The 17,531-nt window shown below is 59.4% G+C and overlaps 1 protein-coding gene across 1 annotated transcript in view; it reads right to left on the minus strand.

Moving 5' to 3' along the window:
- Nucleotides 1-17,531, minus strand: part of IL16 (interleukin 16) — an 85,169-nt gene that overhangs the window by 42,779 nt on the left and 24,859 nt on the right. The window contains 1 exon segment of the mRNA XM_080651478.1: nucleotides 14,977-15,341. Coding sequence (XP_080507604.1) covers nucleotides 14,977-15,341 — 365 coding nt within the window.

A 17,531-nucleotide genomic window follows, 5' to 3' on the forward strand; every position in this document is an offset into this window, starting at 1 on the left:
GAACAAACCTACGTGTCTATGAAAATGGGAGCTTTTGTCCTTTTGCGGCCACATCCACGCACACCTTGTTTCTCTGGCTGGCGCTGGCCTGTGAGTGTGACACACTGTGTGTAGAGCGTAGGTTCGGGGAGGCGGACAGGCGTGAGCTGTGTGCCCAGGAGCCGCGAACAGCTGCCTCTCCCGCTCGGGCACAGGGAGCTGCTGGGCGAGGGCCCCGGGCGTGGGGGCCACCTGGGACTCGGAGCCCACAGACCGCGCGTGGCCCTGGACCTGGGGGAGGGGCGGACCCTCCGTGCCTCGGTTTCCCTGCCGGTGAGGTCCTCTGCCCTTGGGAAGCCAGCATTTCAAGCTCCGCACCCCCCCCCCACCCAGGCTTCCCAATTTGCTATAGAAAAATGTGTTCATTCGCCCTAACCGGTGTGGCTCAGTGGATAGAGCGTCGGCCTGTGGACTGAAGGGTCCCAGGTTCAATTCCCGGTCACATGTCTCGGTTGATCCCCAGTGGGGGGCGTGTAGGGGGCAGCCGAACAATGATTCTCTCTCATCATGGATGTTTCTCTCTATCCCTCTCCCTTCCTCTCTGAAATCAATAAAAATATAAAAAATAAAAGAAAAGCCCTGACCGGCGGGGGAGGGGGGAGAGATGGGAGGGTGAGGAGGAGAGGGTGGCTCAGTGGATAGAGCGTCGGCCTGCAGACTGAAGGGTCCCAGGTTCGATTCCAGTCAAGGGCATGTACCTTGGTTGCGGGCACATCCCCAGTAGGGGGTGTGCAGGAGGCAGCTGATCGATGTTTCTCTCTCATCGATGTTTTAATTCTCTATCTCTCTCCCTTCCTCTCTGTAAAAAATCAGTAAAATATATTTTAAAAAATAAAGAAAAAGAAAAGAAAAGAAAAGAAAAGATAAGAAAGAAAAGAAAAGAAAAGAAAAGAAAAGGAAAGGTGGTCATTCAAGGAAGCACCTGCCGAGCCGTTGGGGACAAACACACCTGCCCCGGGCCAGGGCTGGGGGACAGGACGCTGGCAGAGAGGGGGGCACCCCGAGACTCGCTGGGGAGCCCTGGTGTCAGTGCCAGGCACTGGGGTGGGGGCGGGGATCAGGAGCCTGCAGCAGGGAGGAGGCCTCTGAAGGTGGGGTGTCCAGAGGGAGGTGCATGTGTGGCCACCAGGGGGCGCTGTGTGACCGTGAGCGGCAGGGGGAGCCCTGGTGAGCTGGGCAGGGCCTGGGGCTTAGGGAGCCGGGAGGGAGGGCAGCTGCGGTGACTGGGGGGGCACCGGCTTCCGGTCTGCGTGGCGCCCCCTCTGCAGCTGAAGCCCACAGTGGGAGGGCGTGGACGGGAGCCCCCCCCCCCGCCCCCCCCCCCCGGCCGGGCTTCCGGGCCCTCCTGGCAGAACGGGCTGACCGGAGTGCCTCCCACGTTTAGGAATTAGAGGCGATGCCCCGACCAGTGTGGCCCCGTGGGTACAGCGTCGGCCTGCGGACTGAAGGGTCCCGGGTTCGATTCCCGTCAAGGGCACATGCCCGGGTTGTGGGCTTGATCCCCAGTGGGGGGGCGTGCAGGAGGCAGCCGATCCATGATTCTCTCTCATCATGGATGTTTCTCTCTCCCTCTCTCTCTTTCTCTCTCTCCCTCCCTCTCTGAAATCAATAAAAATATATATTAAAAAATAAAGAGTCCTAGCTGGTGTGGCTCAGTGGATAGAGCGTCGGCCTGCGGACTGGAGGGTCCCGAGTTCGATTCCAGTCAAGGGCATGTACCTTGGTTGCGGGCACATCCCCAGTAGGAGGTGTGCAGGAGGCAGCTGATCGATGTTTCTCTCTCATTGATGTTTCTCTCTCTCTCTCCCTCTCCCTTCCTCTCTGTAAAAAATTAATAAAATATATTTTTAAAAAATATTTAAAAAAATAAAGAATTAGGGGCGATGTGTGTGACATCAGCCACGTGACCCAGGGTTAAGTCAAAGCCAGGCTGTGAGCCGCGAGGAGCCAGCGTCCAGTCCCGCTGTCCGACAGCCGTGTGACCTGCCCAGCCCGGGGTCACTGTGCCGGTAGCTCAGGGTCCTCACAGCCTGGGTTGGGGGCGGCCAGGTCCCAGGTCCACGGGGTGAGTGACCGCCCTGACGTGGGCCTTCGCCCGTGGCGGCCAGGCCCGCAGGCGGCCTCCCCTGCAGTGCTGTGGACCGAATCACCCCACGTCCTCCTCAGCCCCCCTGAGTGGGCCCCCGTCCCCCCCTCCCGGCCCCACAGCCTCACCCCGGCCCTGCCCACGGGGCCGTCCAGCTGCTGGGACAGCGCCTTCTGCCGCTGCAGAGGGAGAAGGACAGCCGCTCCGTGGGGTCCGTGGAGGAGGCCGTGGTCCAGCCCCTGGGAGATCTGTGTCTGCTGTGCAGTAGGGGTTGACACCTGGGCAGGGGAGAGGGAGGAGAGGTGGGTGGGGGAGGGGGCAGAGAGATGGGTGGGGGGGAGATATGGGCGGAGGAGAGGGAGGAGAGGTGGGCGGGGGAGGGGGAGAGAAGGGCAGGGGGAGGGGGAGGGGGGAGGAGAGATGGGCGGGGGAGGGGGAGAGAAGGGAGGGGGGGAGGAGAGATGGGCGGGGGAGGGGGAGAGAAGGGAGGGGGAGGGGGAGGAGAGATGGGCGGGGGAGGGGGAGGAGAGAAGGGCGGGGGAGGGGGAGGGGGAGAGAAGGGCAGGGGAGGGGGAGGGGAGGAGAGATGGGTGGGAGGGGGAGGAGAGAAGGGCGGGGGAGGGGAGGAGAGATGGGTGGGGGAGGGGGAGGAGAGATGGGCAGGGGAGGGGAGGAGAGGTGGGCGGGGGAGGAGGAGGAGAGGTGGGCGGGGAGGGGGAGGAGAGCACGTGTGCTCCCGGAGGGAACAGGGGGTCGCAGCCCCCAGAGCCAGGCCTCCTGAGCCCCCGTGAGCACGGACACGCGGTGCCCAGTGCGCAGACCACGGGGACGCGGAGGAGCCGCTGGCAGGGTCCCCTCTCTCACGCACCTCCGCAGCGCGGGCTGCAGACAGCACCCCCACCTCGCGTCCCCTCAGCTCCCAGCAGGAGAAGCCTGTGGGGGCTCAGGAAGCCACACGCAGCCCCTGCTGCCGGGGGTGTGCACTCCCCACCGAGGAGACGGAGCGAGGGAGACGGTGCCCAGGACGGCAGAGTCAGAGGGGACGGTCAGGCAGCAGCCCCCTCCCAAGAGGACCCGACTGCCTCCTGCACACACACAGGCACACGCATAGCACACATCTGGACGTCCTTCCGGACATCCTTCCGGGACAACCTCCTGGACGAAGCCGGGGAAGGCCGGGTCCGGGTGCCGGAGGGAAGCCGGTGCTGGCCGCCGGGGGAAGGAAGGCCTACTCCTGCACAAATTTCGTGCATCGGGCCTCTCGTAAGTTCACAGTTCCAGGGTACGCTGAATTAGGAAACGGAAAAACGAATGGGGACCGGCGGACAACCCGGGCCGTCTGCAGGGGCCATTCACTCCGTAACCCGAACTGATTCACTATCTTCCAGGGAACCAGACGTGGAGAGACACCTCGGAGAAACTTTCCAAGGACCGCACACGTGTTAGAGACACACGCTCACGCCCGCACAGCAAGACGCAGGAAGAAACCAATGGCGAGTGACCAGAAACATAGCAAGTACAAAAAAATAAATAAATAAAAATCAACGAAAAAGCAAATAGTATCTACAACACGAATGCCAACGGCTGGAGCGCCTGTGGTCACCGTGCTTCACCGGGTCTGTTTCCCAGACCCAACTGCATGTCCTTTGCCAGAAATGAGCAAAATAGCACAGGCGGGTGAAGAAAAGGATGGGCGTCCGAGGTGGGGGGGCAGCTACCCACGTAGGAAGCCGTCCTCTGCAGGTCCTCACCAGAGCCAACACCCCAAACAGGTGACAGGTGCGGAGGGAGCGTGAAGCTCATTGAAACCCCGAAGGGAACGCAGCCCGCTGAGCCATCGCTCTCCGGTGTGGACGACACGCCAACACTCGAGAGGAAAGCGTGTCGGGAACGGTGATTAGTGCACAAAGACGAACCCGTCTCCGTGTGAAAAGGCTTAAGGCCAACCAGCGGAGGAGACGGGCCAGCAAAGCGACAGCCATCATCCCTTTACCCGGGGCTGTGGGTGCATCGCCGGTGCAACAGCTGACCGTCCAACTGACCGGCCCAGCGGACACTCAGCGCCTCCCAGGAAGGGACTAGCAGGCCAGCTCCCTTCCCATCCACCTGCCCTCCCCTCCCCTCCTCTCCTATCACCCTCCCCCTCCCCTCCCATCCTTCTCCCATCTCATCCCTCTCCCCTCCCATCCCTCTCCCCTCCCATCCCATCCCTCTCCCCTCCCATCATCCTCCCCTTCCATCCCCCTCCCCTCCCATTCTCTCTCCCCTCCCTCCTCTCCTATCACCCTCCCCCTCCCCTCCCATCCTTCTCCCATCTCATCCCTCTCCCCTCCCATCCCTCTCCCCTCCCATCTCATCCCTCTCCCCTCCCATCATCCTCCCCTTCCATCCCCCACCCCACCCATCCCTCTCCCCTCCCCTCCCATCCCATTCCTCTCCCATCTCATCTCTCTCCCTCCCCTCCTATCACCCTCCCCCTCCCCTCCCATCCTTCTCCCATCTCAACCCTCTCCCCTCCCATCCCTCTCCCCTCCCATCCCCTCTCCCCTCCCATCCCCCTCCCTTTCCTCTCCCCTCCCCTCTGCTCCCATCCTCTTTCTATCCCATCCCCTCCCATCCCATTCCTCTCCCCTCCCATCCCTCTCCCTTCCCATCCCCTCCTCTCCCATCCCCCTCCCTTTCCTCTCCCCTCCCCTCCCATCCCCTTTCTATCCCCTCCCCTCCTATCCCATTCCTCTCCCCTCCCATCCTCTCCCTCCCATCTCCCCTCCCATTGCCCTCCCATCCCTCTCCCCTCCCATCCCTCTCCCCTCCCATCCCTCTCCCCTCCTATCCATCCATCTTCCCTCCCCTCCCCCCTTCCATCCCCTTCCCTCCCACCCCCTGCCCCTCCCATGCCCCTCCCTCCTATCCTGCTCCCCTCCCATCCCTCTCCCATCCCCTCCGCTCCCATCCCCTTCCCCTCCCCTCCCCCTCCCTTCCTACCCCCTTCCCCTCCCTCCCACCCCCCTCTCCTTCCCTCCCTCTCCCCTCCATCCCTCTCTACTCCCATCCCCTTCCCCTCCCCTCCCCCCACCCCCTACTCCTCCCCCCTCCCACCCCCTCTCCTTCCCTCCCTCTCCCCCCCCCCCGTCCCTCTCTGCTCCCATCCCTTCACAGATGAGGGGACAGAGGCCCCAGAGAGAGAGAGGGCCTTGCTAAGACCAAGGAGCATGTCACATGACAGGGCCCTGTTTTCCGTCCTCTGTCCCAGCTTCTCACCGTGTGGAGCCACAGAGGGGCTGACCAGACCCCAGACCAGAGGCCCTCCTGCTGGTGGGTGGCACGCGGTGAAATTGCTCCCAGGCCGGCGGACACAGCCTGGGTCTGGGCCAACTGGCCCAGCAGACACCCGCCCTCCCCACGCGCCCATCACGGACGTCCCACAGGCAGCAGAGGCGAGTCCCGGCCCTGGGGGCCGCGGGACACTTACTGGTTGAGTTGCTGCGTGTCCTTCGGTGACAGGCTTTGGGGAGCACGAAGCTGCTGCTCTGTGCTTCCGGCTTCCCGGGCTTTTCTGGGAGGAGGTGGTGGAAGCTTCCTGCAAAACAAGCCCGTCTGTTATCCACCGGGTCAGCGCGCACGGCCAACCGAGCCCAGAACACTGAGCTGTGGACACCGAGCGCGGATGCACCGCCGGTCGCCTCCTCTCATAGCAGGCTCCGCGAGGGAGGGCGTTAGAGGCACTGCCGTCCACAGAGTCCCAGACACGCGTTCTCGAACACGGAACCCTGAGGGGAGAGGCTGCGTGGTGTGGCTCTGACGCAGGAAGTGGGCAAGGACGGTAGGACGACCACGTGTCGGGTCTCCGTTGGGGATGCAGCGTGGACAAGGACGCTGATCTCGGGGAAATGCCATGTTGGTGAAATGTAGGCAGGAAAACAAATGTAGGCAAGGGAGAGATCACTACAGAGAATGGTCAGTGCTGTGAGTGACATCAATGGCAAGCGGGGGTGGGGGCAGGTTCCAGAGAAGATGGCCGGCTATGTTCCATCGCTCTGGCGCGTCATAGGCACTTAGAAACGCTCGTCGTGGGAATGTCGTAGAAGTCCATGTCTTCAGGTCGAACCGTCCTTGCATTCTTGTATCGAACCGTCCTTGCATTCTTGAGTATTCTTCTTATCATACTGCTGTTTTAACTTCAAAATAGAGGCTTTTAGGGTCCTAGATTACATCTTTGCGTGAAGATTTAATCTAGGACTCTAAAAAATCTGTATTTTTGAAGTTAAGTCAGGTTATTGTTCTGTTATCTTTTTCTACCGTGCCCTATGTATGGGTCACGTTTCCTTTGCTGATTCTTCTTAAAATAAAGAATTTTTTTAAAGTATATTTTTTATTGATTTTTTTTTTTAACAGAGAGGAAGGGAGAGGGATAGAGAGCTAGAAACATCAATGAGAGAGAAACATCCATCAGCTGCCTCCTGCACACACCTCCTACTGGGGATGTGCTCGCAACCAAGGTACATGCCCTTGACCGGAATCAAACCCGGGGCCCTTCACAGGCTGACACTCTATCCACTGAGCCACACCGGTTAGGGCGTAAAATAAAGAATTTTTAAAAACTTTTAAAATTGCATTTTCATACACCAGAAAACAGTCATCTATGTATATGAAAGCCTAAGGGACCGAATGACCGAACAACTGAACGACCAGCCCTATGACACACACTGACCACCAGGGGGCAGACATTCAATGCAGGAGCTGTGCCCTGGTGGTCAGTGTGCTCCCACAGCCAACCTCCCGCGGCCAGCCAACCTCCGTGGTCCCTCCCCCCGCTCCCCGCACCCCCGGCCAGCGGTCCCTAATCGACCCTGATTGGGGCTGGCCTTGATCGCCTGCCAGGCCAGGGGACCCCACTCGTGCACGAATTCATGCACTGGGCCTCTAGTTCGAACATAAAATTATTAAAAATAAGACATTTACAATTAGATCAGGAAATAAAGAATGCCCAGGAGCTGATGTGATGAAAGATACAGACGCCTCTTCCGAAGAAAATGACAAGACTTACTGACAGGCATTTGCATCTGAATAATGGGGAAATACGCCATGTTTATGAAACTGCAGACTTAATACTGTACAAATGTCAATTCCCTCCCCCCGCCCCCAAATTCACCTACAAATTCAGTGAAGCACTAACAAAATTTCAGGTGTTTTTTTGTTTTTGTTTTTTAAATATATATTTTTTATTGATTTCAGAGAGGAAGGGAGAGAGAGAGAGACATCCATGATGAGAGGGAATCATGGATCGGCTGCCTGCTGCACGCCCCCCACTGGGGATCGAGCCCACAACCCGGGAATGTGCCCTGACCAGGAATTGAACCTGGGACCTTTCAGTCCGCAGGCTGACGCTCTATCCACTGAGCCACACCAGCTAGGGCAGGATTAACATCTTTAACTAGACATAAAACCCACAAACTCTAAAGGGCACGATTGATAAACTCCATGTTAAAATGAACAGCTTCTACTCATCAATGAAAAGGGTAAAACGGCCCTAACCGGTGTGGCTCAGTGGATAGAGTGTCGGCCTGCGGACTGAAGGGTCCCGGGTTCGATTCCGGTCAAGGGCATGTACCTTGGTTGTGGGCACATCCCCAGTGGGAGGTGTGCAGGAGGCAGCTAATGGATGTTTCTCTCTCATCGATGTTTCTGACTCTCTATCCCTCTCCCTTCCTCTCTGTAAAAAATCAATAAAATATATATTTTTAAAAAGGGGTAAAACAGCCGGTGTGGCTCAGTGGATAGAGCGTCGGCCTGTGGACTGAAAGGTCCCAGGTTCGATTCCGGTCAAGGGCACAGGCCCGGGTTGCGGGCTCGATCCCCAGTAGGGGGCGTGCAGGAGGCAGCCGATCCATGATTCTCTCTCATCATTGATGTTCCTCTCTCTCTCCCCCTCCCTTCCATCTCTCTAAAAATCAATGGGAAAATATCCTCAGGGGAGGATGAACAAACAATAAAAATGAAAGAAGAAGCAGAAAGAGAAAGAGCCATAATGACTGTGGACAGATGGGTGACTAAAGTGTGAGTGCTCACCCAGGAGAAGGCCACGAGGCCGCGGAGAGCAGCGACCACAACACAATGAAACATGGCGGGTGATGTCTGGAACGTGATGTCCATGACAGGGGGAGACTGCCCACGAGGAATCGCGGGGGCACTGCGTTTATATCACGTTCAAACGCAAGTGGGGCGGAGACTCCCAGGGCCAGGACGCACCTCCTCCTCCCCCTCCTCCCAGCTACGCACACCAAACACCCTGACGATGAGTCGGTGAGTCGGGCGGCAACAGTAAAGGCCGAGAGGACCGGCCCAGGGCCAGGAACCGTGGGGCTGGAGGAAGGACAAGTGTGAGTTTACTCTGCGCCAGGCTGGGTGCGGGACCCAGAGCTCTGCAGCCCAGCGCTGACAGCGAACAAAGACAGGGCGGCCCGGACAAAAGGGGGGGCAGGGGTGCTCAGCGGTTGAGCATGGACCTAGGAACCAGGAAGTCAAGGTTGGTTTGATCCCCAGTCAGGGCACACGCCCGGATTTCTGGCTCCATCCCCAGCAGGAGGCATGCAGGAGGCAGCTGATCCATGATTTTCTCTTGTCATGGATGTTTCTCTCTCTCTCTCCCTCTCCCTTCCTCTCTGAGAGCAATATAAATATACACGGAGTGGCCAGATGATGATGATCTCTGAACGCATAATAATTTGGCCACGCAGTGTCTATCCTATAAAATAAAAGGCTAATCCTATCTAATAAAAGAGTAATATGCAAATTGACCGTGCCTCTGCTACACCCACAAGCCACGCCCACCAGCCAATCAGGAGAGAGTATGCAAATTAACCCAACCAAGATGGCTGCGGCCACGGAGAAAGCAGGAGGCTTGGGTTTCCCCGGCGATGGAGGAAGCCAAGCTTCTGCAGCCCTGGCCTGCCTTGGCCTCCTCTTAAGGCTACAAAGTTTCAATTATAGAAGATAAAAAAATCCCAACAAAAATGGCTGCAGCCATGGAGCGAGCAGGAGGCTTGGCTCCGCTGAAGTCTACAAAGTTTCAATTGTAGAAGATAAATAAATCCCAGATACCAGGACCTCTGCTTGGGTTGCCAGGGGGCGTGGCCAGCCTGCAAATCACCACAGGCCCCTCACCCAGGCCGCCCCATGCCCCAAGGGAACCCTCACCCTGATCCGGGACACCCTTCAGGGCAAACCAGCTGGCCCCCATCCGTGGACCAGGCCTCTATCCTATCTAATCCTATCTAATAAAAGGATAATATGCAAATTGACCATCACTCCCAACACACAAGATGGCTGCCCCCATGTGGTCAAAGATGACTGCCCCCATGTGGACACAAGATGGCCACCACAAGATGGCCAGCAGGGGAGTGCAGTTGAGAGGGACCAGGTCTGCAAGGGAGGGCAGTTGGGGGCAATCAGGCCAGCAGGGGAGGGCAGGTGGGAGGGACCAGGCCTGCAGGGGGAGGGCAGTTAGGGGCAAACAGGCTGGCAGGGGAGCAGTTAGGCATCAATCAGGCTGGCAGGCGAGTGGTTAGGGGGTGATCAGGCTGGCAGGCAGAAGCGGTTAGGGGCAATCAGGAAGGCAGGCAGGCGAGCAGTTGGGAGCCAGCAGTCCTGGATTGTGAGTGGGATATCCGACTGCCCGTTTAGGCTTGATTCTACCAGTAGGATCGGATCTAAACGGGCAGTCGGACATCCCTCAAGGGGTCCCAGATTGGAGAGGGTGCAGGCTGGGCTGAGGGACACCCCCCTCCGTGCACGAATTCATGCACCGGGCCTCTAAGATATATATATATATATATATATATATATATATATATATATATATATACACACACACACACACACACACACACACACACACACACACACTGAGTGGGCAGATTATTATGCATTCAGAGATCATCATAACCTGGCCACTCAGTATATATATATATATATATATATATATTAGAGGCCCGGTGCATGAATTCGTGCATGGGTGGGGTCAGGCCAGCCTGGCCAGGGGGAGGGGACTTGGGCGGTTGGCCGGCCTGCCTGCTGGTCGAACTCCTGGTCGAGGGGACCATTTGCATATTAGCCTTTTATTCTATAGGATAGACACTGAATGGCCAGGTTATTATGCGTTCAGAGATCATCGCCATCTGGCCACTCCGTGTGTTTTAGAAAAAGAGAATAAAAACTGGGGCGATGCTTTCCTGACTAAACACCAGGAAAGGGGAGCGTCAGCTCCGCCCCCAAGTGGAGGACGCAGCAGGGGTGGTCCGCCTGCAGGCCGGCAGCTGAGTGCTCCGCCTCCCCCCCCCCTCAGGGATGGAAGGAGCCCAGCAGCTCCCCGCCTCCCACACCTGAGTGGCAGATGGCCACCCCGCGGGGCCAGGCCAGGCCAGCCGAGCAGCCCTTCTCGCCCAGCAGGCGGAGCGCGGGGCCCAGCGATGCCAGGAAACAGAGCCGACCAGAGCCGGCTGCACTCACTCCCGCACCAGTTCCCAGCTTCCCTCCTTCTCCGGGTCTTTCCACCCATGGGCCCTGCCTGGACCCCGAGCCAGAGGACCGGCTTCTGGGCACCAGCTCCAGGGTCTCTGGCAGCGAGTTTGGGCCGGTGGGGGAGGCAGTTGGCCAGTGCGTGTGCATGGTCATCATGTAACCTGACAACCCAGGGATCCAGCCGCCTGCCCCTCCCTGAGCCGATGTGGCAGAGACAGGGTGGCATCGTCTGTGAGCGCTGATTCCAATCCCGCCGGCAGCATGGGGAGCATCAGGTCACCCACAAGCATCTGCTCTGCCCCCCCATAGGCGGCTGCTTACACTGGGGAGAAGGACAGAGATGGCACGGGAAGTAGGCAAAGGGGTGCCAGATGGGCAGTGCACAGGCAATGCGGGCTGGGGGTTTGCAAAGGCCTGTGGGTGTGCAAAGGGCTGGGGGTTTGCAAAGGCCTGTGGGTGTGCAAAGGGCTGGGGGCTTGCAAAGGCCTGTGGGTATGCAAAGGCTGGGGACCTTCTAAGGGCTGGTGACATGCGAAGGGCTGGGGGTCCTCAAAGGGCTGGGGTCCCTGGTTTCTGCAGCAAAGGTGTTATGTTTCCATGGTAACAGGCAGCTCCTGGGTGGGGAGCAGGGGCTGCACCTCCAGGTGGGCTCCCAGGTCCCACGTGCAGCTGCCAGCCAGGCTAGAAGGCGCTTCTCTAATCGGAGCAGCACAATCACGGTTAACCGAGCGTGATCGCTATTTCTTACAAGTGTGGCTGCTCCCCAACGTTCTCTTTCTGCTTCTAGCAATCACACCTGCAGCCCCCACTTCCAGTTCCTGCACAGGGACCACCCCTGCCTACTCTCCCTCCCCCCCCACACTCACACACAGACGTGTGCACTCGCACACACACACATTCACACGCTCACACACACGCAGGCACTCACACACACATGCAGGCACTCACACACACATGCTCACACACACACACGCAGGCAGTCACACACTCACACACACATGCTCACACACACACACGCAGGCAGTCACACACTCACACACACTCATGCTCACACGCACGCAGGCACTCACACACGCTCACACACACGCAGGCACTCACACACTCACACACACTCATGCTCACACGCTCACACACACGCACGCAGGCACTCACACACACATGCTCACACACACACTCATGCTCACACACACACACACGCAGGCAGTCACACACTCACACACACTCACGCTCACACACATGCAGGCACTCACACACAGATGTGTGCACTTGCACACACAGGCACTCACACACACATGCTCACACACACACAGGCACTCACACACTCTCACACACTCACGCTCACACACACTGTGGGCGCCCTGCAGTCCACACACTCTCCTCCCCCGGCTCTGGGCCCCCCGGCTGCTCCCCTGTGGCAGGCAGAGGCGAGTGGCCAAAGGGTAGGGTGTCCCAGTCCCCTGCAGCCCGGGCCCCAGTGCCCCCCCCCAGCCGCTCGCAGGGCACAGAGCGGCCTGTGTGCTCCCGAGGCCCGCCCGCCCGCCGCCCCCGCAGGCAGCCGTGGGGCTGACCTCACCCAGCTGAGTCAGCCCAGGAGCGGTGGCGGTCTGACCAATATTTTGAGTTTGTGAAAAAGAAGGAGACTTCCCCACCAGGAGGCCGTTCCCCCAGGGATCAAAGCATCTGAGTCCTTCTAGGAGGCGGCCCCGGGGACCCCCCACACACCGGGCTCAGCCAGCGGGGTGCCGCAGCCCTGCCCAGGGCAGGCCCCTGAGCCCACTCCAGGCCCGCGCCCCTCGGCTGTGTCCCTGCCCACGGGCGGCCTCGCTCGACTCCATAGCAACCGCGCCTCCTGCCACAGTGTTTACAGAGCGGGTACCCTGTGCCATCCGGCCTCACCGGCACCCGCTCCCAGGCGGCGGGCCTGGCGCCTGGCGATCTGGTGACCTGCCATGGAGCGGGAGGGAAACAGAACATATGGGGGGGGGGCAGCACAGACTCATCCCAGGAGCCAGGGTGCCCCCGGGGTCTACCCATCAGGAGCCATCACATCAGGGTGTGCCCGGCCCTGGGCTGCAGGGGCCTGGGGGCAGGGGGGGCGCTGGCTGGGGCGAGGGGGACGGTCAGAGAACTGCCGGCAACCAGTGCTGGCACGGGGAGGCCCCTGTGGTCAGTATGGGTGGGCAGGACAAATCCATGTTTATTTTATTTTATTTTATTTTATTTTATTTTATTTTATTTTATTTTATTTTATTTTATTTTATTTTTTATTTTATTTTATTTTATTTTATTTTATTTTATTTTATTTTATTTTATTTTAATATATTTTATTGATTTTTTACAGAGAAGAAGGGAGAGGGTTAGAGAGTCAAAAACATCGATGAGAGAGATACATCGATCAGCTGCCTCCTGCACACCCCCCACTGGGGATGTGCCTGCATCCAAGGTACATGCCCTTGACCGGAATCGAACCCGGGACCCTTCAGTCCGCAGGCCGCGTTCTATCCACTGAGCCACACCGGTTAGGGCCAGGACAAATCCATTTTTAAACATGTTTTACCTTCATTTATGACTTTCGGGTATTTAGACATTGGGGTGTAGATCTGCATCTGAGCCCCGTCCCTGTCCCTGTGCCCCCCTCACACACGCCTCTCCTTGAGGGGCCGGTCAGCCTCAGCCAGCAGGACCGGGACCATGTCCGTGAGAGGCAATGTGAGTGGATAAGCTGACTGATATTTTCAAACATCGAGGAAGCGATGGGACTCCAGGGCCAGGAGATCTCATGAGACAATCACTTGGCTGCTTGTCCTCCGGCTCCTCTGCACAGTCCGGGCCTGAGACAGCGTGGAAGGAGGCGAGGCCCGGGCCAGCACTGCCCTTATGCCAAGTCCCAAATGGCTCTGGGTTTTGCCAAATGCTTTTAAAAAATATATTTTTATTGATCTCAGAGAGGAAGGGGGAGAGGAGAGAGAGAGAGAGAGAGAGAGAGAGAGAGAGAGAGAGAGAGAGAGATCCATGATGAGAGAGAATCATGGATCGGCTGCCTCCTGCACGCCCCCTACTGGGGATGGAGCCCACAAATCGGGCATGTGCCCTGACCGGAATTGAACCCGGGACCCTTTGGTCCGCAGGCCAGAGCTCTATCCACTGAGCCACACTGGCCAGGGCCCCAAATGCTTTATTTGCATGTATTGATCACAGCATTTTTATCCTTCATTTTGTGTATGTGGTTCATCATAAACAAATATATTGAGAGAGAGAGAGAGAGGAGAGAGACAAGGAGAGAGAGAGAGAGAGAGTCTGGCCTCTGTGTATTTCCTCCTTCCAAAGTTCTGATGAGTCACTTTTTTCTGTTAGGCAGGGAGTCTGGCTTTTATTTTTTAAATATTTTTATTGGCTTCAGAGAGGAAGGGAGAGGGAGATAGAAACATCCATGCTGAGAGAAAATCACTGATCGGCTGCCTCCTGCACACCCCCTACTGGGGATGGAGCCCACAACCCCTGCATGTGCCCTGACCAGGAATCGAACCCGGGACCTTTTGGTCTGCAGGCCGGTGCTCTATCCACTGAGCCACACCAGCTGGGGCGGGAGTCTGGCTTTTAAGGCGATCCCGTGTGACGCCATCCCCAGGGTCTGGAAGGCCCACAGGCACCTCCACGCACAGCACGAGCCCGATGCTTCTCAGGTCGGATGTCCCTCCAGGCCCCAGTGCAGACCCTCAGGCCCCAGGCAGACCCTCAGGCCCCAGGCAGACCCTCCAGGCCCCAGGCAGCCCCTCCAGGCCCCAGGCAGCCTCTCCAGGCCCCAGTGCAGACCCTCAGGCCCCAGACAGACCCTCCGGGCCCAGTGCAGACCCTCCAGGCCCAGTGCAGACCCTCCAGGCCCCAGTGCAGACCCTCAAGGCCCCAGACAGCCCCCCAGGCCCCAGACAGCCCCCCAGGATCCAGTGCAGCCCCTCCAGGCCCAAGTACAGCCCCTCCAGGCCTCAGTGCAGCCCCTCAGGCCCCAGGCAGACCCTCCAGGCCCCTGTTCAGACCCTCCAGGCCCCAGGCAGACCCTCCAGGCCCCAGGAGCTCCTCCAGGCCCCAGACAGCCCCCCAGGCCCCAGACAGCCCCCCAGGCCCCAGGCAGACCCTCCAGGCCTCAGTTCAGACCCTCCAGGCCCCAGCAGACCCTCCAGGCCCCTGTTCAGACCCTCCAGGCCCCAGCAGACCCTCCAGGCCCCTGTTCAGACCCTCCAGGCCCCAGCAGACCCTCCAGGCCCCAGTTGAGACCCTCCAGGCCCCAGCAGCCCCTCCAGGCCCCAGCAGCCCTGCCCCATGGCCCAGCCTACCTTCATGAAGAACAGCCTTCTGCAGGCCTTGCCCTGGTCCCTCCCGGGTGCCGGGAGGGCCGTGGCCTCCGACGTGTCTGCCAGCTGCATGGGCGAGTGGAAGAGCCCCTCTCTGCCCGCACCCAGCGAGCGCTCCGTGGGCTCCGGGGCCCTCTCGTCCGGGCTGGAGCCCTCGTCCCCAGCCTTGGCGTTGCAGAGGAGCAGGGACCGGGAGAGGGACCGGAGCTTGGCGGGTCTCCTGCTCCGGGTGGCGCGGCCGAGCGACTCCATGCGCAGCAGGGAGGGGAGGCCCCCCTTCTTCCTCTCCGGGGCCCGGGGTGCACAGGGGGTGACGGGGCTGGGCCTGGCCACCCCCTCACAGGTCCCTGGAGGAGAGAGGAAGCAGGAAGGAGAATGGGACCCCTGATGACAAGGACCTGCCTTGACCCTGCGCTGAGCTGGGGGCCGGGACCCACAGAGCAGGACAGACGGGGACCGTCCTCCTGTCCCCTGGCCTGTCCCTGCTGTCGTCAGATGGAACTCAGGGACCCCCAGTGGCTACCACCCTCTCCACTCCCAGGCTCAGGGAGGCCAGAGCTTCCCAGACGGAGAGACTGAGGCACAGGGAAGGGAAGTGCACGCCCGGAGCCGCAGGAGCCTGTGGGGGAGCCAGCGTTCATCACAGGAGGGGCTGGTGGGTCAGGCAGACCTGGGCCCCTGGCACATTTAAACTTAAAGCCGCGCTTCAGACAAAGGCTCACAGGGAGGCCCTGGCCGGTGAGGCTCAGTGGATAGAGCGTCTACCTGTAGACCAATGGGTCCCATTTTCGATTCCTGGCCAAGGGCGCATGCCCGGGTTGCGGGCTCAATCCCCAGTGTGGGCGTGCAGGAGGCAGCCGATCCATGATTCTCTCTCATCATGGATGTTTCTCTCTCTCTGTCCCTCTCTCACTGATATCAATAAAAATCTATATATATAAATGCAAATTGTCCTCATGTGAGTTTGACCAGAGACCGATTGCTCGCTATGACATGTGCTGACCACCAGGGGGCAGCGTGGAACGAAGGAAGGCCTGGGCCAGCAGCCAGAAGACCCCGATTGGCCCTGATCACTGGCCAGGCCTGGGGACCCTACCCATGCATGAATTTCGTGCACTGGGCCACTAGCAAGAAATCCTATCTAATAAAGAGGGAATATGCTAATTGATTCTCACGCTGTCGCAATTGACTGCCCCGCCCTCAAAGATGGTGGCGCCCACAGCCAATAAAGAGGGAATATGCTAATTGAATGCCACACCCTCAAAGATGGCAGTGCCAACAGCCAATAAGGAGGGAATATGTTAATTGACTGCCCCGCCCTCAAAGATGGCGGCACCCACAGCCAATAAGGAGGGAATAGGCTAATTGACTGTCACACCCTCAGAGATGGTGGTGCCCAGTCCCCTCAGCCCCTCCCTCCGGAGTCCCCCAGTCCCCTCAGCCCCCCAGCCGCCCAGGGCCGCCCGAGGCTCAGGTAACCAGGGCCGGCCGAGGCTTGCGCTGCTGGCAGTGGCAGCAGCAGAGGTGTGATGGGGGCATTGCCTTCCCCTGATCACCAGGTCGCCTCCTGCCCCTGAGGGCTCCCGGCGAGGGGGCAGGCCAGGATGAGGGACCCCCCTCCAGTGCATGAATTTTCATGGACCAGGCCTCTAGTAAATAAAACTCAGAGGAAATCCAATCGTTAGCACAGGTCAGAGGGCAAAGGGGAGACTGAGTCGCACCTGCCTGGCCCCTGCACCACCCTGGTGACCCAGCAGCACCTCAGAGACACCCCAGGACCAGGGGTGGGCAAACTTTTTGACTCGAGGGCCACAATGGGTTCTTAAACTGGACCGGAGGGCCGGAACAAAAGCATGGATGGAGTGTTTGTGTGAACTAATATAAATTCAAAGTAAAGGAGCGGAGGGGAGAGCAAGAGAACCCTCCGCTCTTTCGGCTCCACGGGCCGGATAGAACAGCCGAACAGGCCGGATCCGGCCCGCGGGAAGGCCCTGCGTCTGGCCCTTGGTGCCCAGGGGAGGGGCCCATGATGGGGAAGGTGGCAGCCTGGCCGGATGCTGAGCTGCCGGGTTGATGACGTAAACAAGGGGAGCTGGGCAGGCCCGCGGCCAACCTGTGTGCCCGCCCTCGCCTCGGCCTGAGTCTCCCCGGCCAAGGCCCTCCTCACCCCCCCTCCCCACGGGCTCCCCCTCTCCCAGCCCCAGGGCCAGAGGCGGGTCTGCACAGCAGGGCGGGCACGGCTCGCTCAGCCAGGCAGGCTCAGCATGGCCAGCAGGCCCCGCGCACGATCCCGTTTCCATAGGCAGGTGGCGAAGGGGCCTGCGGCCGCCTGCCCTGGAGCTCTGACTCGGGCCCAAGCCACAGAGCTGCCCGCGGCCAGAGCGACACACTGCAGGCACCTTGGTCTGCGTCCCGCTGCCTGTACGCGGCCAGCAGCGACGGGAAACGCAGGCCTGCCAGCCGCTAGAGCGACAGCCCTTCGCAGAGCGCCCCCCAAAGACCAAGCTTCCTTTTTTTTTTTTTTTGGTTCATCCTCC

This window comes from Plecotus auritus (assembly GCF_963455305.1).
Source record: "Plecotus auritus genome assembly, chromosome: 15".
Lineage (NCBI taxonomy): Eukaryota > Metazoa > Chordata > Mammalia > Chiroptera > Vespertilionidae > Plecotus > Plecotus auritus.